The sequence below is a fragment of the Heloderma suspectum genome, chromosome 4 (assembly GCF_057233095.1).
Source record: "Heloderma suspectum isolate Gila_16-S chromosome 4, 16-S_ref, whole genome shotgun sequence".
Taxonomy (NCBI): Eukaryota; Metazoa; Chordata; class Lepidosauria; order Squamata; family Helodermatidae; genus Heloderma; species Heloderma suspectum.
Genome location: NC_139461.1, coordinates 253140321 through 253162367, shown reverse-complemented (window position 1 = coordinate 253162367; position 22047 = coordinate 253140321). Strand labels below are relative to the sequence as shown.

The 22047-nt window shown below is 43.4% G+C and overlaps 3 protein-coding genes across 5 annotated transcripts in view; all 3 read right to left on the bottom strand.

The window, feature by feature from the left end:
- Window positions 1-5695, bottom strand: part of LOC146348531 (complement receptor type 1-like) — a 56471-nt gene extending 50776 nt beyond the window's left edge. The window contains exons 1-2 of the mRNA XM_084851672.1: window positions 5602-5695; window positions 98-286 (exon numbers count right to left, since the gene is read on the bottom strand). Coding sequence (XP_084707798.1) covers window positions 98-286; window positions 5602-5680 — 268 coding nt within the window. The 5' untranslated portion in view covers window positions 5681-5695. The remainder of the gene's footprint in view (window positions 1-97; window positions 287-5601) is intronic.
- A 2-nt stretch (window positions 5696-5697) lies between these two features.
- On the bottom strand, window positions 5698-20483 carry LOC146348530 (complement decay-accelerating factor, GPI-anchored-like). 3 transcript variants are annotated; one of them, XM_084853401.1, is made up of 6 exons: window positions 20388-20483; window positions 19611-19785; window positions 18039-18135; window positions 16876-16961; window positions 13693-13875; window positions 5698-11299 (listed from the first exon to the last, which is right to left on the bottom strand). In XM_084853401.1, the coding sequence occupies exons 2-6, from the start codon at window positions 19684-19686 to the stop codon at window positions 11277-11279; spliced, it is 465 nt and encodes a 154-aa protein (XP_084709527.1). In that variant the 5' UTR covers window positions 19687-19785; window positions 20388-20483; the 3' UTR covers window positions 5698-11276. The 3 variants fall into 3 exon arrangements, with proteins under 3 accessions (XP_084709527.1, XP_084709525.1, XP_084709526.1); XM_084853400.1 differs by lacking the exon at window positions 5698-11299 and adding an exon at window positions 13542-13579; XM_084853399.1 differs by lacking the exon at window positions 5698-11299 and having other exon boundaries at window positions 13018-13875.
- The window catches only part of PFKFB2 (6-phosphofructo-2-kinase/fructose-2,6-biphosphatase 2), a 63763-nt gene continuing 62131 nt past the window's right edge, over window positions 20416-22047 (bottom strand). Inside the window, exon 16 of the transcript XR_014790660.1 lies at window positions 20416-20501. The gene's annotated coding sequence lies outside the window, so the exon portion shown is untranslated. The remainder of the gene's footprint in view (window positions 20502-22047) is intronic.

The window sequence follows — 22047 nt, the reverse complement described above, 5'->3', positions numbered from 1 at the left end:
AGCTTCTGAGAGCATTGGATCTTTGCACATCTTTCAATCAATATTTCATGAGAGACATCATTGTTGGCAAAAGTACAACTGTGACAAAGACACTCACTTTGACAAAACCTGACAGGTTCTGCCCATTTTGAGTTGTGAAGACATTGAATAGAAGGAGTCACTCCGGGTATATTTTCATAACCTGGGATGCAATGATAGTGCAGAACAGTCCCAACAGGATAGCTCTCTTTTAGTTTGCCATTCTTCAATGTAGCATAGCGGCGTTTGTTTGGAGAGCTGCAATCACCTGGAGATGAAGGTAAATGGGAAGTTTGGAAGGTGAGTTGATTCATTGTAGCACTGCACATCAGTGGATGCTCTGGATACCTGTGAAACTGTGTTCCAGTTGAAATCTAAAGCTTCATCACTGAAAGTGTTTCAGTGGGCTCTAAAGGCCTGTTTGTTTAGAGCTATCTTCTCTTGCATGAGGATCTTCTTCAGTTGCTGTATCTATCGTGTTACTGTAGCTTATAATTATTAACTGTTCTTACTAGGTTGAATACTGTTTGTGATTAGTACATCCGGCCACTGGGCTCTGCAGGGATGCAAATGGTGGCCGCCATAGCCTCCGCCATTTGCGTCCCTGTCTTTTGCCGTGATAGGCTATGTATATATTTACGTAGCCCATCATGGCAAAAAAAAGGGAACGCAAATGGCGGCGGACTACAGCAGCCGCCATTTGCGTTCCTGTCTTTTGCCGTGATAGCCTACGTAAGTTCGCGCTGTTTTGTGAATGGCGTCTGCGTCTGTGGCCGCCATTCGCTTCTTCATTATTGCCGTGATAGGCTACGTAAATACTTACGTAGCCTATCACGGCAATAATGAAGAAGCGAATGGCGGCCGCAGACACAGCCGCAATTCGCAAAACAGCGCGAACAGCACCAGGTAGGTGCTCCGTTTTGCGCGCCTTTCGCGGGGTGGTGGGGCGGGGTGCTTCGTTCCACCACTAATTTCGGGGGGCCAAACGCACTGGTATTCGGCCTCACTGAGATCCGTGGCGGAATCCTCCAACATCCCTATGTGGAACTCAAGGTGGCTACATGTGGCTCCCAGGTGGTCTCCCCTCCATGCACTGACCAGACCCAGACCTGCTTAGCTTCAGCAAGTTGGCTGCCTCATGTGCCTTGAGACCATGTTGTTCTTTACAATGGGGTGGGCAGACTTCAGGCTTCTGGGATCTTTTCACTAGAACTCTGAGATCCACCAATGGGAGCCTGATGCAAGAGAAAGAGCCCTGGTTTGCATATAACCAGAAACCATCATGGGTGAATTTCCCTGTGGGGTGTCTCGTTGCAGTGGCCACCACCGTTTTGAATATTCAGGGCAAGGTGGTGGCACACCATGGCAGTGATGTGGTCAAGGGGGTCAAGGGGTGGGGCCGTCCTTCCTCCCCCCTTCCATTCCCTTTTCCTCATCAATAAAGAATACACAGAGGGGAAGGAGAAAGAGGGGCCAGTAGCAGGGGCCTGCAGGAGGGGTATTTTGCAGTTCTGGATTCATTCCAGCCTTGGATTCATTCATTCCACAGTCACACTGAGTCACCCCCTCACAGTGGTTTCCTTCCTGCATTCCTAGATAGAAGCCTCTGAGTCAGTCATTCCGCTGTCATGGAATCCCCCTGACTTGCCCCTTTGCAATAGCTTAAGCTTCCTCTATTCCTATACAAGCCTGCTTGTACCATTGATAAAACCCTCAGTTGTGCTGGAGCGATCACCCACCATCCTGCACTAGTTTTTTCTGCCCATTCACCTTATACAGCCTGCTTTTCCCACTGATAAAACCACATTACTCTTTTAATCTTTCACATATCCCAGTGCTGAATGAGAGTCTCGGTGAAGCCACCCCCCCCTTTCTGTGCTTGTTTACTCAGAAGTGAGTTTCCCTCCCCAGTAAAAAGTAAATCTAGCTCCGATGCAGTCTCAAGCAGGGGAGTAAGCCTCACTGACTTCAATGGGACTTACTTTCAAGTTAGCCTTCATGGGGATCGTGCTGTGACTATATGTGGTGGTGAGAAGCCTTCTGCCTGGCAGTTTGTGACTGCAAGGCAGGAGCCAGGGGAAAAATTAACACGAGTTTAAAAAGGATGTGATCTTGGGGTTAAAAGAGGACCCAACTCCACCTGATGTTACAGGGGATAGGAAGCCATTCCTGTGGAGATTAAAATGGGAGGGAAGGATGAAATCGAGGTTTGCTTTTTTCTCGAGATACAGGACAGGGATTCACCCCAATGCTGGGTGAGAGGGGAGAGAGGGTGGGGTAAACTACAGGGGCTTACTTACCAGCAAACCTCCCTGAGCAGGGGAGTGTGGACAGGGGTGGAGAACAACTCTCATTTGCTGAGCAGCACCTATGGGGTTGATGATGTTTTCCATGAAATTGGCTTTGGCCCATCAGCGGCACACAGAGCAAGAAAAGCAGAGTTTTAGGTAGCACATACTCTGCTTTTCTTTCTTCATCTGCTGCTGACAGACCAAAGCCCATTTCATGAAAACCCAGAGAAAACCAGAAAGCACTTCTCATTCCATTGCCATGAAGATTGGCCCATGGTCTGTGTCAGGGAAAGGGGGCTGTATTTAGGTCTTTGAGGAGAGCACAATAATACATTCCATCAGGACATTCAGGCCCTGCACCGTCATGCCTACTTGACTTCTTGCAAACAACCCTCTGGCCAGCCTTTGTGTTCTGATTGCCTTAATTCTTCTGTATTAACACTTGCAGCTTTCAGAACTTGGCTCAGGGTGCCTATTACAGAAGTACCCATTAAGAAATATTTTATGCTGATTTTTTAACCCTGCTTAAGCCAGATGGAATGAAAAATTCCAGTTTAATTCCTCCTGGTCATCTTTCTCACCTGGAGCTCTGATATCAGAGATATTAGCCATCATCTCACCTCCCTCTGCCCCTTTCTTCACATCACAAAGGAGAAAGCAAGCCATTTCTCTTCTCTTAGTGATCCGGATTGCACATCACAACTCCCAAGGGTTGTTTAAACCATGCGTTAGTCATGACTGCATGCAAGTGAGCGAGAAGCCCACCTGCTTCCCCTTTGCCAATCAGTCCAGGAATGCCCCAGTCCTGGGTTGTTCACCATGATGGCCAAACCAGGTAGTCTGGGTTGCTGATGGAGAAACAATTCAGAGTTTTAACCCAACAACAAACCATGGGTTGAAATTATAGGTTGTTTCTCCATCAGCAACCCAGACTGCCAGGTTCAGACATCACAGCAAATAACCCAGCAGGAGCTGGCCATTCCTGGGTTGTTTCACAAAGCGAAAGTGGGCAAGAAGAAGCACACTCACTTGGTCTCACACGTTAGTTGTGATGTGTGAACCAGATCACTGCCTGATATCCATTTGCCAACATCCTATGGACAATCTCCATAGAACAGTTGTTCTGTTTGTTTTTAATTACTTAATACTCAGAGGAGGAATAAAAAGAGCACCTCAGATCCCTGGATTTCTGGGAAGATTCTTCCCATCCAGGAAGGACTCTCCATATTTGCTGCTTGGAAGAGCAACCCCTCTTTCTTCTGTCTCCCCTTCTTTTCCAGAAAAGGCTAAAGCCCTGTGCTCACAAGTCAGCAGATGATGACTAGTATATCTTTGCATTAACTTCTATTTTCCTTCTAATTGATCCATAATTGATCTAATTGATCTCTTTTTCTCCATTTCCCCTACTATTTTCCCTCAGCTTCAAAGCTTTTGGGTTTGGGGCTCCCTGGTTTTTTTTAAAGACTCTTTATCCACTTTGTTTTAAAACCCTGCATATTCTCTATCCCCCTCCAAAATGTTCTCACATTATCAAAACCAATTTATTTCTCCCCCATTCACATTATCCCAGGCTGAAATTTCTTTCCTTCTGTTAGGGTGGACACTGATCCCATAGAATCCCAGAGTAGTTCCGATTCTGAGGAAGAGCAGTCGCTCCTGGGAGAGGAGCGCACTTCTTTTTCCCAGGGCCAACAGCTGAGGGAGATTCCTCCCACCAGCATTCCTAGCTTAGATAGCAGTCCTGGGAGTGACAGAGCGCGGGAAGCAGACTTGATGGACGTGTGACGCCGATACAGAGAGCGGCGCCAAATGGAGGGCGCAGAAAGGAAGCGTAGTGCCTGGTTGGCGCGCAAACAACGGCTGCGCCCAGAGGATCCAAGGGAAAAGGGGAGGGACTCTCCCTAGTCCTTAAGTTCAGGGGTCTGCCAGTAATTCCCTTTCAAACAGGGACCAACTGTTCCAACTTAGGGCATAGGTATTCTGCTGCTCATATCTAGTTGCTAACGGTAGAGTTGTTAAGTTGTAAAAGAGGAATAAAGCTGTGAAAAGAATCCCTTTGTCTGTGTCTGGACTTGGCTACTGGATTAGACTAGGGGTGGATGAAAGTCCCTTACCTGTCGTCGAAGGACGTTCGTGGTGGGGGGGAGGCGCTTCGCTGCTCCCCCCGCGAAATTCAGGCCAGGGAGGAGGCTTCCCGCCTCGCCCGGCCGCGAACGCGAAAGTTTAAAAAAAAAACAAAAAACGCCCCCTGATAGGCTACGTGACGATTGACATAGCCTATCTCGGCTGACTTTGCAGATCTAGCCGTGATAGGCTACGTGAATCGTCACGTAGCCTATCAGGGGGTGTTTTTTTTTTCTTTGATTGCAATGGCGGCGGCGGCAGCCGGTCAAAAGACCGGCTGCCGCTCCCGCCCCGCTCGAACACCCGCCGAACCGCCGGCCGGACCCGCCACCGGGAGGGACATTCGGTGAAGGTAAGTCCCGTCCCGGGGGGGGTGCGGGGGGGGGTTCGGAGGATTTCTCCCCGAAACTTGTTCGGGGGGCCGAACACGTTGGCGCTCGGCCCCCCGAAGTTTCGGGGAGAAATTCTCCACCATCCCTAGATTAGACTGAGAGAGGCCTCCAAGGAGCCCCTGACACCTTCCTTCCTTCTTCTCCATAATCAGCTATAGACACATGCATGCATGCATGCATGCACGCACACGAACATGCTTTGCTAGAAAGGCACTCATGACCACAGAGGTTGGACTGGAATTTGCTTCCCTCTCCAAGGGTTAGTTTTAATTTAAATGCCAGCTGCTAACTTTTAGCCCAATTATTGAATTAAAACTGATGTTTTTCTATATATCACATTGAACCTAGCTTTATTACTGATGTTACATTTCTTGTGATCTTTTAAATGTGTGATTCTAATTCCCCTGATGTATATATGGTTCTAATTTCCTTGATGTGTGGTTTTCATTAATTTTAAATTCTTCTTTAATAGAACAAAGAATTGCTTTCATGGACCTTGTTTGTGGTCTCTGACTCTCTCAGCTTTCTGAATATCAGATTTTCCTAAGCTTTCAGAGTTCAATGCCAAAAGATTCCTCATGGGTATGCTTGGTTTACATGCCTGCAATATGTAAGTTCATGTAAATTAAAGCGTACTTCATAACACAATTAGCCCCATACAATAATTAGGGTGCCAGACGGCATGTCTTCCAGGCAAAAACAAGAGCCCTGGTACCTCTCAGTTTAGAAACTAAACACGGTTAGGGACCCAAGACCCCTCTGTAGTCTGTACTCACTTTCAACTTCAGTTGACAATGATGACAACAGGAGAGCCCACGTAAGGAGCCCAGTGTGGCAATAAGGAAGACACACCATTGCAGCAGCAAAGGAAGTACTCAAAGGCCTTCACAAGAGCAGCCAGAAGGATGGTAGGCAGTGTTAGGTAGGGTGGCCACTTCCTCCACCTGAAACCAGATAAATAGAGTTGAGTGGGGATGAACTTGATACGAGAGGAGTTCCCACAGTCAAGAGGTTTAGCCTTTTTTTTTTAATACTTTTTTTTAGTTGATGTTACACCAATGAGCTACTAGGTTCATAGGTTGTATCCATCCATCCCTTGCTTGTTTCCTGCTTCTGATGTATTTTAAAATAAAGTTGTATTGTTGTGCTTAAATGTTTTAAGCAATATGCTCCTTAAATTCTTTTATGCATCCCGTAATGTCTGCTTGCATTTCTTTTGTCAAAATTGTGTTTCTTTTGTTCTCCTCATTTGGCCAGTACTTCCATTTTCAGAATGAAGCCTTCTTGCCTGTAATAGCTGGACTCTGCTTGTTAACCATACCTGGTCTTGGCAGTATCTTACTTGGCAATACCTTTCCTGATCTGCATTATACATTCTAGCTGAGTTTCTATTGCTATGGTTTTGAAAAAGCCCAACTGCTTTCAAGAGGTTTGACCCTCTCTTGACTTTTGCTTTCAATTTATTTTTTACCAATACCTTGATTTTTCTTAGAAGCTTCCTATTCTGAAGTGAAATGAGGAAGTAATTAAAGTGTGGGAAGCTTACCTGTCGGCTTGCAGGTGCCCAGACCCTAGTCTGAGGCTATTCCCAACAGCAAGAGGAGAAATTTGTTTTCCTGTCTGATTCATCTATGAGGCAGACCTATATATATATATGTAAATAATAGACCTCTTTGTACAAAACAGCTGAGAAAATAGCAAAAACAAATTAAACAAAGAGTTGGTTTTTCAGGTCAGGCAAATGGAAGATTAAGGATAAATGATTAACTCCTCCCTTAATTTTCAACATGGATGCCAGCCTTTATGTGAAAAGAAAGAGAAATAATTTCAGTCCAATTGAAATGGTTTGTTTTCCATGTTTTGTGCCAGTTGTTTACTGGAAATGAATAGAAATTTTCCAAGAGCTTGTCTGAATGGTCTGAAAGCAAGTCAACAAAGGCTTTAAGAAGCCAAGCCAAGACTCTTACTGTAGGGATCTGTGGTGCCAGGTGACCAGCAGCACCTATGGCGAGATGTTCAACCTTGTTGTAGCTTCAAGTGTCAGAAGGTGATATCAGTTGTGATTGTCAGCAGTGAAGCCCAATTGTGAGGTTGGAAGCAAAGGCTCTTAGGATTGTCCTGCCATTGGTTTTCTTGTGCTGGATGCAATACATTTTAATTGTTCTTTCTACTGATTTTTTGTGAGCCAATTGGAAAGTCAAGGCTCCACTGAAAAATGAGGTTAGGATAAAAAAACTAACCAGGGGCCAGGTCTGACGCAGCATGTGAGGGAGCAAGTCAGCAATCAGAAGCAGCAATGTATGTTTAAACTGACCAATTTGTTTTATTCTCCCCTCTTGCTGTTTTAATGATTTAACTGATGTGTTTTATTTGTTTATCTCATATTATTGTATTTTTGTTTTTCAATCTTGGAGGCAGTCTTGGGGGCTGAAAGGCAGTGCAGAAATTTTCTAAAACGAATATTAATGCCATTGGGAGAGGAGAAGCAAGAGCTTGAAGACTCCAGCACAGAGAAGAGAGACCAAGGGCTGGATCCACCTGGAGTAGCCAGTCCAATGTGATTATTTGAAATAACCAGTGTTCTCCATTTGGATTGAACATGGCCGAGAAAGTGATTTAATTCCTTTTGTAAATATGTGTTGCGTAATAAAGCACTGCCTATATAAGGTTCAGTTTAGTAAACAATAGGTGGAAAGTAACAAGCATAGCTTAGGAAGGAAACAAACGTACATTGACGGAAACTTTATTATATTCAAGCAATTGTAAGCATTTATGTAAATACCTAGGAAGATAAGACTGCAAGTAAACACTGTACTGCTCAACCTGGAAATCAACATTCTATCCAGCACAGAACTTTCTTTCAGGTATGGAATTACTTTGAAAGGGAATGTTTAGTTTGCAATTTCCCCCCATTTTCAACATATTTTACACATGCATGCATGCATGCACAGCCCCTTTTCAGGTCACGAACTAGCCTGACATATTTCAGTAAGGAAGTAATTAACAAAACATGTCTATGCTCTAACAAAAACATCAAAATGATGTGCTGCCTACGAAAATATCAGTGCAATAACTGCTCTTTATTGCAAAGTATTAAACCTTCAGTCATATTGTATTTTAAAACATTGTTGCCATCTACAGAGCTTTGGGTAATAAGCAGAAGAGACAGACACATTCGAATATACTAGCCCAATATGAGCAAAGCAACTGTGAAATTAATGTCTGCTCACCAAGTTTAGACCATTTCCAATTGTTTTCCACACCTCTTCTTTATTGTCAGGTGCTTTCTTGTTGTTCCCCCATACCACTGCTCCAAAGTCTTATCTCTGCTTTCCTCATGCTCTTTTTGGGAGCTAGTAAACTTTAAACATATTTGGTGTGCTATCAGCAAGCAGCAAGGCATAATGTTATGGAACTGAAGACACTGCCACAGAGCAGTATGATCTCTGACTTCATGAGATGTCACTGTCAGGGTGGACACTGAGCCCATAGAATCCCAGAGTAGTTCTCATTCTGAGGAAGAGCAGTCACTCCTGGGAGGGGAGCACGCTCCTCTTTCCCAGGGCCAACAGCTGACGGAGATTCCTCCCACCAGCATTCCTAGCTTAGATAGCAGTCCAGGGAGTGACAGAGAGTGGATAGCAAACTTGGTGGACGGCGACGCAGAGAGCGGCGCCAGATGGAGGGTGCGGAAAGGAGGCGGAGTGCCCGGTTGGCGCACAAACAACGGCTGCGCCCAGAGGATCGAAGGGAAAAGGGGAGGGACTCTCCCTAGTCCTTAAGTTCAGGGGTCTGTCAGTAATTCCTTTTCAAATGGGGACCAACTGTTCCAACTTAGGGCATAGGTTCGGTGCTGCTCAGGTCTAGTTGCAAATGGTATAGTTGTTAAGTTGTAAAAGAAGAATAAAGCTTTGAAAGGAATCCCTTCGTCTGTGTCTGGACTTGGCTACTGGATTAGACTGAGAGAGGCCTCCAAGGAGCCCTTGACAGTCACTAACTCTCACACATGGCTCTATTCATGTCCATGGCAATGTGTTGCGTGATTGCTTCATGTACCTTCATAGCCAATGGTGATTTGTCAGAAGATTGAATGGAATATTTCAGTTATAATCCCACATCTGGATTGCACCGCTAGGCAGTGTGGCATTAAAATAGCTCAAACTGAAAGCATATCAGTAAACCAAGCTGCATTTAACACACTTATAGTGCTACAGCGAGAAATGTTACGTGCTTGGGCTGCTGTGAAAGGCTGTTCGGAGCATCCTTGAGGAGTCAAAGCACATTGCTTTACGTACCTTCATAGCCACTGGTGATTTGTCAGAAGATGGAATTGAATATTTCAGTTATAATCCCACATCTGGATTGCACCGCAGGACTTTTAAGGAATTTTCACTGGGTTGAGTGGGGGGGGGATGAACTCAAAAGGGCACTTTAAAATCATGCAAAGGGGCATTTTAAATCTTCATTTTAAACAATTAAACACATTTATCTAAATAAATTTTATGTATTCAAATGGTAAATGATTGCTATTTAACGAAATGTGGCATTTAAAATTTAACTAAAAATATACAGAAAGCCTGCCTCTCCCTCTCTCTCTCTATATATATTCCACTCACTTTAAATCTTTGGAACAGGCTGACAACAGCAGGCCAGGGATCATAATAGACTGTACCAATCCCATTCAGAACTATGTTTAGCTATGCATTAACTGTCTGTGTTATCATACTTGTTTGTGTGACATCCACTATAAGATTATCCAGGGACACAATTCTTTCCTTTTGCACTGAGTGTGATGGGAGAGTTGCAACTGCTGCCAGACGTTTTTGCACAATGGCAGGAACTATGGGCAACAGCTGGTGAAGATGCAGACATTGATGAAAATCCTAAATCACTGCCATGTGGGAGATGGGGCCCTTCAGAGATTACATGCCACTGTTCACACACTTCATCTGCAAATACGGCATCTTTCCCTGGGAAGACTCCGGCACACAATATCATCCTTGTCTTCACAAACTGTCTGAGTTGATAGCAGATCTTTGATAACAGACAGCGTGGTGTCCTATTCAGTTTGAAGGTGTTCTGTTAAAGAAAATTCTGCTACTTGCACACTTTCCTTACAAATCACATGTGCATTTCGACTTTTCTACTACATATGTTGGCTGTAAATGACGTGGGTGCATCCACTTGACAGTCCCTTGTGTTTAAATAAAGCTTTGGGACAGGCGTGATTCAATGCCACCCTACAGAGGATAATCTCCTTGACATTCCTAGACAGACAGCTGAAGTTCCTAGACAAACAGCCAGATGCTCACACCTAGAGGAAGGAAACAAAGTGGTGCAAAGGCACTGTCAAGGGGATTTATGCCCCCTGCAAGGTGGTTGGCTGCTAATATTTGGAGAGGGAATGGAAATGGCAAATTCATCTTTCTTACAATCCTTTAAAAAAAAAAAATAGAGGAGAGCTTCTCACTTTCCTCCCTGCCATGAAAAAAAGGGCAAATTGCTTCCACATCCTTATTTATTTATTTTCACTTGGGCTGCTTCCAGATAAGACTTTTATCCTGCAATCTCCCTGCCTTGCTCATGGGATTTTATGAGGGATCCAGTGGTGTCATCTTCCACTTGTAAGCACTGTTTCTTTGGTCTTTTTTCTTCCCACCAAAAGTGCACTTCCAGTCAAGGCTTTTATCATGCAAACGCCCTGCCTCATTCACAGAATTTTGCAAGTACTTCAGTAATAAAAGTCAGGAAAATATGCTCGCCTTTTAACACCTTGGAAAATATGCAAAATGTATAGAAGGGGAGATGGTAAACACTGGCATTGCCACTCAAACACAGGAGGCTTCTGCTATTTGTGGTGGTTTTGTAAAAGAGCCTCCAAATGCTGGAGAATGGTAGAAGTACTCTAAATAAAATATTTGACCTACCGTTAAAACGTGGCTCAATTTCTCTTTCTTCTTAACTTTGTCAAAAACATTGCACTCATAAGTATTAACATTTACTGCAGGTAGAATAATATACGCAAGACAGTGAAAGGTAATAATGAAGCTTTAAAAGTGAAAATGCTCAACAGAGTTTCATAATGCTTTTAATTGGTTAAGCAAAAAGTTATCAACTGCTTTTTATCAATTAATTAATTAAAAATAAATTATTTTTTATTTTAATAGTGACTCATTATAAGTCCTTTTAGGCCTGGTGAATCATATAGATGATGGATCCAATATGATCATTATCTTGAATGATTCAGTTTATTTGCTATGTTTAGTTCTTCGTTTGTATATGCTGCTGCGGTTTCTGTAAAGTTTTCTTTTGTATGTAAGCTTATATTTTGAGAAAATATTTTTTGTTGGAGAAAAAGAAAAACGTACATGTAGCCCATCATTGCCCATCTCCTTCTTCCCTTGCTTGATTGTTGAGGAGATGGAAAACGAGTTCCAGCTGTTTTTCAATGCTATCCAGATGGTGTTCCAGGGACTTGGAAATTAAAAAAGGAAATAGCATTTGATAAGTAAGAAGGACCACAGGATGTGTTTCTCTAGCTTACACCTGTACACACTAGGGAAGATAGCTTCTCGTGTTTACTATTTCTTGATCTCTTGTAAGATCACAAATGCCCTATCCCTGCTTAACTCAGTTGGGTTGGGGACCATTTGGGGGTAGAGGATCGGGGGGCGGTGGTCTCAGACGAACCTGTGTGTATACATAAATGAAGGCTCCAGTATGCAACACCTCCAAAGAGAACATCTATATTCCAGGGTTGGGAGCCTTAGGTTCTGAATGTGAAGTGGCCAACAATTTCTTTTCTTGCCCCTCTTTTTTAAAGCCTTGCCACCACTGCCTGCAGCAGTTTGGTGGCATTCATGAACAGAATGCCCCATGGGAATGACAACCCTGATGTTAAAAGCAGATTCACACAGACAGGTTTCTCTCATGCTCCTGTCCCTGAAAACACCTCTGAAAAATTAAAATGCTTTTGGAAATATATGTTTATTTTATGTAACATATTCTGCTTCTGTGAGTTATGGGGAGATGCAGTCCTTATGAATGGCACTGACAGGACCCCCTCTCCACCAAGAAATCCCTTTCAGCCTTCAGCCTGCCTCCTGAGATTTCACCAGGGACTGCATACTTAATAACTCATTCACAGCCCAAGGGCTGGAAACTTGATATTTTTAAAGACGTCTCTTCAGGTATAATTGGAATAAATTTGCATTAGTCAGAAGGCAACAGGAGCCAAGGATCACAATGCGAATTGGTGCCACATACAGAGCAGTTTTTGATCTGTTGTGTTACTAAATTAGAAAAAAGGTTCCTTCTTCATAATAATTAGAATTGAAACCTGACCCATAAATAAGTAAACAGGTGTGTGTGCGTACATGTGTGTAAATTCACTTATCTACATTGGTCGTGGTGGGTAGAGCAGGGTAAATAGTATTGAAGAATAGGTAGCCTGTATATTAAATTATATTAACTGACCAGATCTAAAAACCCATGCAACTAGTTCCACATGCCCAAGACACCTTTAATCTTTTGTTTCTGAAACTGCTTCCCATGTCACACATCTTTCAAAAGTAAGGGGAGTATCATACACAGTTAATGATACGTAGGGATGTCAGAGGATTTCGCCACGAATCTCAGGGAGGCCGAATGCCAGCGCATTCGGCCCCCCGAAATCAGTGGCGAAACGGTCTTACCTTGTGCGGGACGGGACTGACCTTGTGCGAATGTCCCTGGTGGCGGTGGCGGTTGCAGCTGCCGTTCTTCCGACCGGCTGCCGCCGCCGCCATTTCCAGTAAAAAACAAAAACAAAAAACCAAAAAAAGTGATAGGCTACGTAAACATTTATGTAGCCTATCATGGCTAGATTTTAAAAAAATACCGTGATAGGCTACGTAAATGTTTACGTAGCCTATCACAGCTGAGTAAAAAAACAAACAAACCGCGTGTACGCAAATGGCGGCGCCCATGGGCGCCGCCATTTGCGTTCCTTATTTTGGCACATCTAGTCTACGTAAACATTTACGTAGACTACGGCGAAAATACGGGGAACACAAATAGCGTAGACGCTACGCTATTTGCGTTCCCCTTATTTTCGCCGTAGTCTACGTAAATGTTTACATAGACTAGATGTGCCAAAATAAGGAACGCAAATGGCGGTGCCCATGGGCGCCGCCATTTGCATACGCGCGGTTTTTTTTTTTTTACTCAGCCGTGATAGGCTACGTAAACATTTATGTAGCCTATCACGGCTGATTGCTGGGACGCAAACGGCGGCGGCTATGGCTGCCGCCATTTGCGTTCCCGACCAGCCAGGATTCGTGGCGGGAGGGACGGGGCGCCTCCCCCCCGGCCAGAATTTCAGGGGGGAGGTACAGGGCGCCTCCCCCCTGGCCAGAATTTCGGGGAGGAGGGACGGAGCGCCTCCCCCCCACCGCGAATCAAATTTCGGGCAAGGTAAGTGACTTTCGTACATCCCTAGTGAGACGGCATGGTGGCCAGCTGTTTAAAGGAAAACGAGTAAGATGTTCCACAGTACCCAAGCCTACAATCACAGCTTTCTCTATCCCGGCCTGCATGTTAGTTGGAACACAAGAAAAGGCAGAATGCAGAATTATAGAATTCAGATATGCTTATGGAACACTACTGTGTATTTTAAGGCTTTGTGTTTTAAAGCCTGAGCCTTATTATTAATCCAGTAATGCTATAAGTAACTCACTTTTAGTCTCTACTCCTTCTGGATGAATAGTGGTGATGCTCGAGAAGAGAGGGAAAAAAGGAATGACTAGATGAAGTGTTTAGCTCTACACAGAGGCAGGATGTTCAGCTTGAAGTTCAACACAACTGTTCTGAAAGGCATAAATACTTACGCATGACACATGTTGGAAGAGCAGGATGCCACAAACTGTCAGCCCCACATTTAATAAAGTTGTTCCCATTCAGAGTATAGCCAAGATCACAGTCAATCCTTATCGCATTATCATATGTGTATGTAGCCTGAAATCCACTTCCCACTCTTCCATTTATGATTGTTGGTCTATTACACTGGACCACTGGAAAGAGAAGTATTGCCATTAAAAAGGTTTTTGCAACATACATATGCAAGCTGGTACTATTGATGCTGGACAGTTAGCCTCTACAGGGTAAATTGTGGTATTTTGTATTTTAAATGGTATTTCAGCCCAAAGTAGGATTTTCTTTGTATTACTACTCCACACGGATCTCTCAGGATGGGGCAAGCCCCTCAACTTCCCAATGAATTCTATGCAGGATCAGAAATACTATTTGAAATTTTCCCTTCCTGTATTACGAAAAGGGAAATACATCATTTTTTAAAGCTGTTGGTCTCTTACACTGCACCACTGGAAACAGAAGAGCAGCATTTACCAAGACAGCATTTGCACCAAATAAGCAGCTGGGACTTTAGAATGAGCAAGAGCTATCCACCTTTGGCCATGATGAAATATAATTCGCCACGCCTGCCTTTTGTTCATAGAAGCTGCACAGACCAAGATCAAAGAAGACACACTAAATTAATCCCACTTCTAGTGTAGGTTTAGATAACTAGCTAATAAAAGATATCATCTCAATAATTTTGTGCCTCGAATTTGATGTTACACTGTAAGAAGCATCTGCTTAAGTTATTTCACCAATGTCATTTGACAGATTTTTCCTACCGAGTATTGCTATTAAAACAGGTTTTGCAATGTACATCTGCAAGTTATTTTCATTGAGACTGGTTATTGAAGCCTTATTGAGCTTATTTTGTATTTTAATTATTATTTCAGCACAATGTAGAATTTGGTTGAGTATTGCTACTGCACAAGGACTACTCAGAATGGGGTGAGCCAAAAAAAAAGGGGGGGGGGAGTCAAATGTATACAAGACAACAATTATTACTTAATATTTTCCCTTGCTGTATTACAGGAAGCAAAACATCAATTGTTTTTTATTAGTAGTATTATGTCTGGTACACTGAGCACAATAGGCATAATCCAGCTAAAGGTAACTTTGATGACCAAGTCCAATTGAAACCAAGAAATGACTCATAACTAAATTTAAGTATCTTTACTTTCAGTGGGACTTAGTAGTGACTAACTTTAACTGGATCAGGGCCAAACGCTCCTTCCAAAATGATTTGATTTAAACAAAGCACAGCTATTGCAGCAACCTCACTTGCAATCCAACTGAAATCTATGGAGGCTGTACAGCCATACAGTGCTTGGTGGATTCAAAAGTTCTCTGATTCAAGTAAGATATTTTTTTTTTGCAGTTACACACAAAGAAATTTAGTATATTCCAAGTATGATACTGAGCATGAACTTCCATCACCTTTACGGTGAGGTGCAGGTCCACTCCACTTTCCATCCACACCATTTTCCGCCGTTGTACATGAAATACTTGGCTACAAGTACCTCCCAAAATGCCTCAATTTAAAGTAGCAGCACACTGAGGGTAAGTGCCCCACTAGCACTACTACTTTACTACTTCCACTGAATTGCTTGCAATCCAGTTGAAATCCATGGAGGCTATACTGCAGCACAATTTTTGGTGAATTACACAATTATCCAATTATAGTAAGAATTCTATTTTCTAGCTATTAAATACAATGAAAGCAATTTCTCATATTGCAGGCATGATACCGAGAACGAACTTCCATTACCTTTACATTCAGGTGCTGGTCCACTCCAATTTCCATCCACACCATCTTCTGCAGTTGTACATGTAATTCTTGGATTTCCAATAAGGGATAAGCCAGCGTCACACGTGTATGCTACTGCAGAGCCATATACTAGGGTTGGCGGAGAATTTCTCCCCGAAACTTCGGGGGGCCGAGCGCCAACGTGTTCGGCCCCCCGAACAAGTTTCGGGGAGAAATCCTCCGAACCCCCCCTGCACCCCGCACCCCCCCGGGACGGGACTTACCTTCGCCGAATGTCCCTCCCGGCGGCGGGTCCGGCCGGCGGTTCGGCGGGTGTTCGAGCGGGGCGGGAGCGGCAGCCGGTCTTTTGACCGGCTGCCGCCGCCGCCATTGCAATCAAAGAAAAAAAAAAAAACGCCCCCTGATAGGCTACGTGACGATTCACGTAGCCTATCACGGCTAGATTTGCAAAGTCAGCCGTGATAGGCTACGTCAATCGTCACGTAGCCTATCACGGGTGACTTTAAAAAAAAAAAGCGATTTGCGTTGCCCTTATTTTTTGCTGTAGTCTACGTAAACATTTACGTAGACTACAGCGACTAAATAAGGAACGCGAATGGCGGCTCCCTATGGGGGCCGCCATTAGCGTACGTGCTTTTTTTTAAAAAAAAAAATCACCCGTGATAGGCTACGTGACGATTGACGTAGCCTATCACGGCTGACTTTGCAGATCTAGCCGTGATAGGCTACGTGAATTGTCACGTAGCCTATCAGGGGGCGTTTTGTTTGTTTTTTTTAACTTTCGCGTTTGCGGCTGGGCGAGGTGGGAAGCCTTCCTCCCCGGCCTGAATTTTGGCCCGGCCGAGGCGGGAAGCCTCCCCCCCGGCCTGAATTTCGGCCGGGCCGAGGTGGGAAGCCTCCCCCCCCGGCCGGAACTTCGCGGGGGGAGCAGCGAAGCGCCTCCCCCCCACCGCGAACGTCCTTCGAGGACAGGTAAGTGACTTTCGTCCACCCCTACCATATACATATTCATCTCCATCATCGCCAGTGTGTCTTCCATTGGCAATTTTTGGTGGTGGAAAACAAAGGATTTCTGGGGGAAATAATCAGTATTAACAGTTCAGGCAGACTAACTGCAAAAGCATTGTTATTAGTGCGAAAGATTGATATGATGTGAAGAGAATTCATATTAATTAATTAAAGATTGATATGATCTGTGTCCGGAATAACTAACTCACTCATTTCTTTGTTACTGCTGTACTCAGACTAAAAATTATTTTCATTGAAAAGATGTTCAATTCTTTGAAGTAGTCACTTAATGAATCCATCAAGTAAATCTCAGCTCTAAGGGACTTACACTGAAATGTACTGAGAGAAACCACAACAAGATTAAAGGAAAATATCATCTTACGTTGGCAATATGGAGTTTGCCTATCCCAATCAACTGTGTTGTCCGACACAACACAACGAGCGGTCTTTGGGCCTATTAATCTGTACCTAAAGAGAAAGCGAGGTCTTACATTTTAGTTCATGAGACATAATGAGTGTGCAAATACGGGATTTCTCTTCACTAGTAGGTTTCATTTACTTTATTGATATCCCACCTTCTAGCATCATTACTCTCAGAGCCACTTACAGAAATACAAAATAATAAAACCAACAGTTCAAAAACTGTTAAAAATAACACAGCAGTAAGAACGTTTCAGCAGCCAGATTAATAATTAAAACCAGAATTCAAGTTATATTTAAAGAGGTCTGGGCAAATAAAGAGGTCTTTGCCTAAAAAAGTAGGAATGGTTACCCAGAGAGGCTTTCTGAAGAGGGTATTTTACAGGTAGGGCACCAAGATTGAAAAAAGTATTTTCACTCATTGTTACCAGCCTACCTACTGTAACAATTCTGGATACAGAATTGTTGTTTAAAAAAAGTGCTCTCCAAGCCCCCATACCAAGATAAAACCTCTTATTAATGTGGCTGCAGTCTCAGTTACAGATTGCAAAACTTTCATATGAGAGATCCTGGACTTCCAAAGTCCTTGACAGTGGACCTCCTCAGTTCAAAATGCTTGGCAGCATTGACCTTTGTAAATTTAGGAAGAGTAAAATAGAAGGCAAAGTGGAGAAGCATGATCATGTGGACCCAGAGGATGCTTTAGAGCAGAGGCAGGGAACCTCTACCTGCTGTGAGAGGACATTCCCTCAGGCCAAATCTGTCAGGGACCTGCATGCTAGAAATGGGCAGGGCCAGAGCCGTACCACACTCACACACTCGCATTTGCTTTCTCTCTCTCACCCCACCCACTTCCATCCTATTATTCTCCCGTCTTCTCTCCACACTGTCTTCTGCATTGCAGTTCAGCTTAGGGCACAATCCTGTGGTGATGCCTGTAAGCCTCCAAACTGGGACGCTTACGGGCATCCTATGCAGAGTGGGAAGAATGGTGGAGGTGAGTTTTGCATCCATACTCTTTTGCATTTCAGCTAGACGGGCTTTCTGGCCCATATAGCTGGGGCAAATTGGATCAGGAGGGAAGGAGGCTGGGGAGGCTGTTACGACAAGTGACATATAACTCACCCCTGTTCACAGGCGAAGGTTATTTCCTCACCAAGCTGGAGGTCACCTGTGGATATTACTCTGCCATTGTCTATAGTTGGAGGGCAGCACTGGTTTCCTAAAAGAAAAATTAGAGCCAGTATTACCCCGTGGTGTCATGATTCTCAAAACCAAGTGGACACACTTAGACACCTAGAAAATAATGACCAGTGTGAGAGGCAAGGACTCCTTGTCTTCTCCTTCTTCTCCCTTTCTTCTGTCTTTGGTCTGTTTTTATATTTTTTCCCTTTGTGGCGTGAGCTCATTAGCTGCATGTGACAGCCAGCTCCTACATCCTTTGCTATTACTTCAAGTGGAATAGTGAGGCTAGCCAAACTTCCACCTATACGCGGCTTCTCACACTCCCAGTTAACACCCCGCCCCCAGCTTTCTTCATTTCAGCAGTATAATTTAGGGGTGGGGTGGAGTCATTTTGTGGCTGTTACTGTTAAACAATTCCAAGAAATCTTTGCTGACTTACTGCAAAATCATTCAGAGATCTAGCGGGAGATCCCAATCTACCTTCTGCCCATCCCTGCTGTACAACAACCTAGTACATCATCAAAGCTAAATGACTGTTAAATTAGCAACAATGTTGGGATGGCAGCAAATTCTGCCCACCTCTATTACTTTTGACATCTTGGTTTCTAGCACAGCCAACTCCATAAAATCCTTACCCACAAAGGTGCTGCTTTTGAAGGGAATAGCTTATTTTACAATATACACAGCAAATTTGAAGGGACCCATCCAGTGGTTATATTTGTTTGTTTGAAGAGGGGGAGTGAGAAATTAGAAAAGATAAAATTTCCAATACCTTATGAAATTTATTTATAATAATAATAAAAAAGAACAAGACAAGTTTAACCACCTTGCACAGTTTATGCTAGAAAGGCAGAAAGGAAATCATAGAAATAATGAATATCTATAACTATGGCCAATTGTAATTATAAACCAAATTGAAACAGAAAGACAGTTCTTGGCAAACAATTAAACTGCCTGCTTTTGTGTGAGTTACAGGAAGCCTTCGTCAGACTCTTTGTGAGATATATCCATACTTGATCATTCCTACAGCATAGGAAGGACTGGACAAAGGGCCCAGTTCCTGCCTATAAACTGCACTTGAAGTGAGACATATCTCTGCAGAGAATAGCACAAAACATTGGAAGCAATCTGCAGATCTCGGCTCCCCTCAAACCACAGTACAGTGTTTGTAGGTCTCAGAGCTTAGCCAGGAGCCTGATTTTAATGCCAAAACTTCACCAGTGAACTTATTTATTTATATAGTATATTTCCAATCTGCTCAATAACTAATGTTCTCTGGGCAGGTTACAGCCAGTTATGAGGCAATATTAAAACGTATTAACTTCTTCACCAATATTAATTTATGAACCAATATTAAAACAGGCAGTGCCTCTGAGCATGCAAAGAGTGCAATTAGCCCTCAAACAATAACTAGGATGCCAGATGGCGTGCTTTCCAGGCAAGACATAGCCCGGGGACCTTTCATATTCGAAACTAAACACTGAGAGGCCCCCAAGAGCCCTCTGTACTCACCTTGAACTTCAGCTGACAACGTCAATAGCAGGGTCCATGTAAGGAGCCCAGTGTGGCAGTAAGGAAGGAGCATCATTATAGCAGCAAAGGATGCACTCAAAAGCCTTCACAAGGACAAGCGGAAAGATGGTTGGTATGCAGGGTAAGGCAGGGCTGCCGCTTCCTCCACCTGAAACTAGATAAATAGAGTGGGGTGAGAGAAACTTGATAGGAAAGGAGTGTCCCCTGGCAATAGGCTTAACCTATGCTTCAACCTGAAACCCTTTTTAAATGCTTTTTTTTAAAAGCTGTTCTTACACCTATGAACTACTAGGTTTATAGGGGTTGTATCCACACCTGCCTAGCTGGTTTCCTGCTTCTGATGTATTTTAAAAAATTGCACTGTTGCTCTTAAATGTTTTAAGCAATATGCTCTTCAAAAAATTTTATGCATCCCATATTGTCTGCTTGCATTTCTTTTGCCAAAGTTGTGTTCTCATTTGGGCAATACTTCCATTTTCTGAAGGAAGCCTTCTTGCTTCTAATCGCTTCTTTCAGTGAATCAGCTTGCTTGTTAACCCCGCTTGCTTTTGGAAGTATCTTTCCTGCTCTGCAGTGTATATTTTAGCTGATTGTCTATCACTGTGGCTTTGAATAACCCCCAATGTTTTCAAGAGGTTTGACCATCTTGACTTTTCCTTGACTTTTCCTTTTAGCTTACTTTTTACCAATCCCCTTATTTTTAGGAAGTTTCCTGTTTTGAAGTGAAATGAGGAAATTAAAACGTGGGAAGCTTACCTGTAGGCTTGTATGTGCCAGTGTGATTCTATTCTCAACAGCAAGAGGCGAAATCTCTTTTTCTGTTTATCTATGAGGCAAGACCCCAAATGATGCACAGCACAAGTGATAGGCCTGTATATATACAAAACAGCTGAGAAGCTAGCAAAAAACAAATACTTAGTTTTCAGATTAGGCAACTGGAGGGTTAACAATAAATGATTAACTCATCCCTTAACTTCCAACATGTAATCTGGCCAGCCGTTATGTGAAATGAAAGATAAATAATTTCACTCCAAGGTGACATTGAAATGGTTTGTTTTCCATGTTTTATGCCAATTCTTTACTGGAAATGAACAGAAATTTTCCCAGAGCTTGTTTGAGTGGCTGTTGCTCTGAAAGCAAGTCAACAAATGATGAGCTGGCTAGCTCAGCTGGTTCATACGAATTTTACCATAATCAACTACTCTAACGTAATATACTGGGTGTACAACACTGGTTTGCTGTCCCTCATCAACAGGCCCCATGGCTCTCCTAAGTGGTGTGCAGCCTTTAAGAAGCCAAGACAAGACTTTTACTGTAGGGATCTGTGGTGCCAGGTGACCAGCACCTACAGTAAGACCATTGTAGCTTCAGGTCAGGTGTCAGAGGGTGACACCAGTTGTGAATGTCAGCAATGAAGCCCAATTATGAGGTTGGGAAGGAAGGATCTCAGGATTGTCCTGAGGGTTGAGGCCTACAGAGACAAAGGGAAAAACATTCAGGCTTAGAGGCCTGGAGTTTTCTAGAGGTGGTGGTGGTGTAACTCTAAGAGTAGTTTCATTTCTCTGGTTAAGTTTCACTTTCAATTCTCCACTTAAGTTTAATTTCTTCCAATTTGAAATTACTTTTCGTTTTGGGGGAGGAGGGTATATAAAGAGAGAGAGAGAGAGAGAGAGAACCAGTAAGAGTCAGAAGGACCCAGCTGCAGCAAGAGTGAGACAGCCAGAGCCTGAAGTGAGAGCAGAGTCTGAAGAGTGAGCAAGAAGAAGCAGCCTAGAAAAAGCAAAGGACAGCTAGGGCAAAGGAACTTGCATTTTGCAATGTTTATTTTCTTTTAATGCCTTTGGTATTATTTAGCTCTATTGTGTAAATACCTTTAGTTGTAATTTGTTTGCTTTAAATCTACTAGTAAACTATTGTGGTTAAACCCTGTGTCTAGAGCGTCAGTCACCCCACATCTATAGCCTAAACACGTTACTGGGAAGGGGAAGTTGAAAAGAAGGAAGGTGGGACTCTTAGGGTGCAAGCCTATGCATGTTTAGACAGAGAAAAGGCCTACAACTCCCAGCATGCCCCAGCCAACATGGCTGACTGGGGCATGCTGGGAGTTGTAGGCCTTTTCTCTGTCTAAACATGCATAGGATTGCACCCTAAAGGAGGCAAGAGATCCTTAAGGAGTTGCTCAGGGGGTCCAGGTCATAAGTGGAACCTTGACAGCTGGATGCATTCCTTTTTAACTGTTCAGCTGAATTTTTGTGAGCTAATTGAGGAGCCAAGGCTCAGTTGAAAACTGAGATAAAATAATTAACCAGGACTGATGCAGTATGTGAGCAAGCAAGTGAACAATCGGAAACAGCAATGTACGTTTAAACTGACTAATTTGTTTTATTCCCCTCTCTTGCTGATTTTGTTGTTTAAT

Coding starts and splice junctions, on each gene's coding strand:
- LOC146348530 (XM_084853399.1), bottom strand. CDS start 19,686: ATGATGCTCCTTCCTTACTGCCACACTGGGCTCCTTACATGGACCCTG. Junction 18,136..19,610: donor GTTGTCAGCTGAAGTTCAAG/GTGAGTACAGAG, acceptor TTTTTCTTTTAG/GAAACCAGTGCTGCCCTCCA. Junction 13,876..16,875: donor GCAAACTCCATATTGCCAAC/GTAAGATGATAT, acceptor TTCTCTTTCCAG/TGGTCCAGTGTAATAGACCA.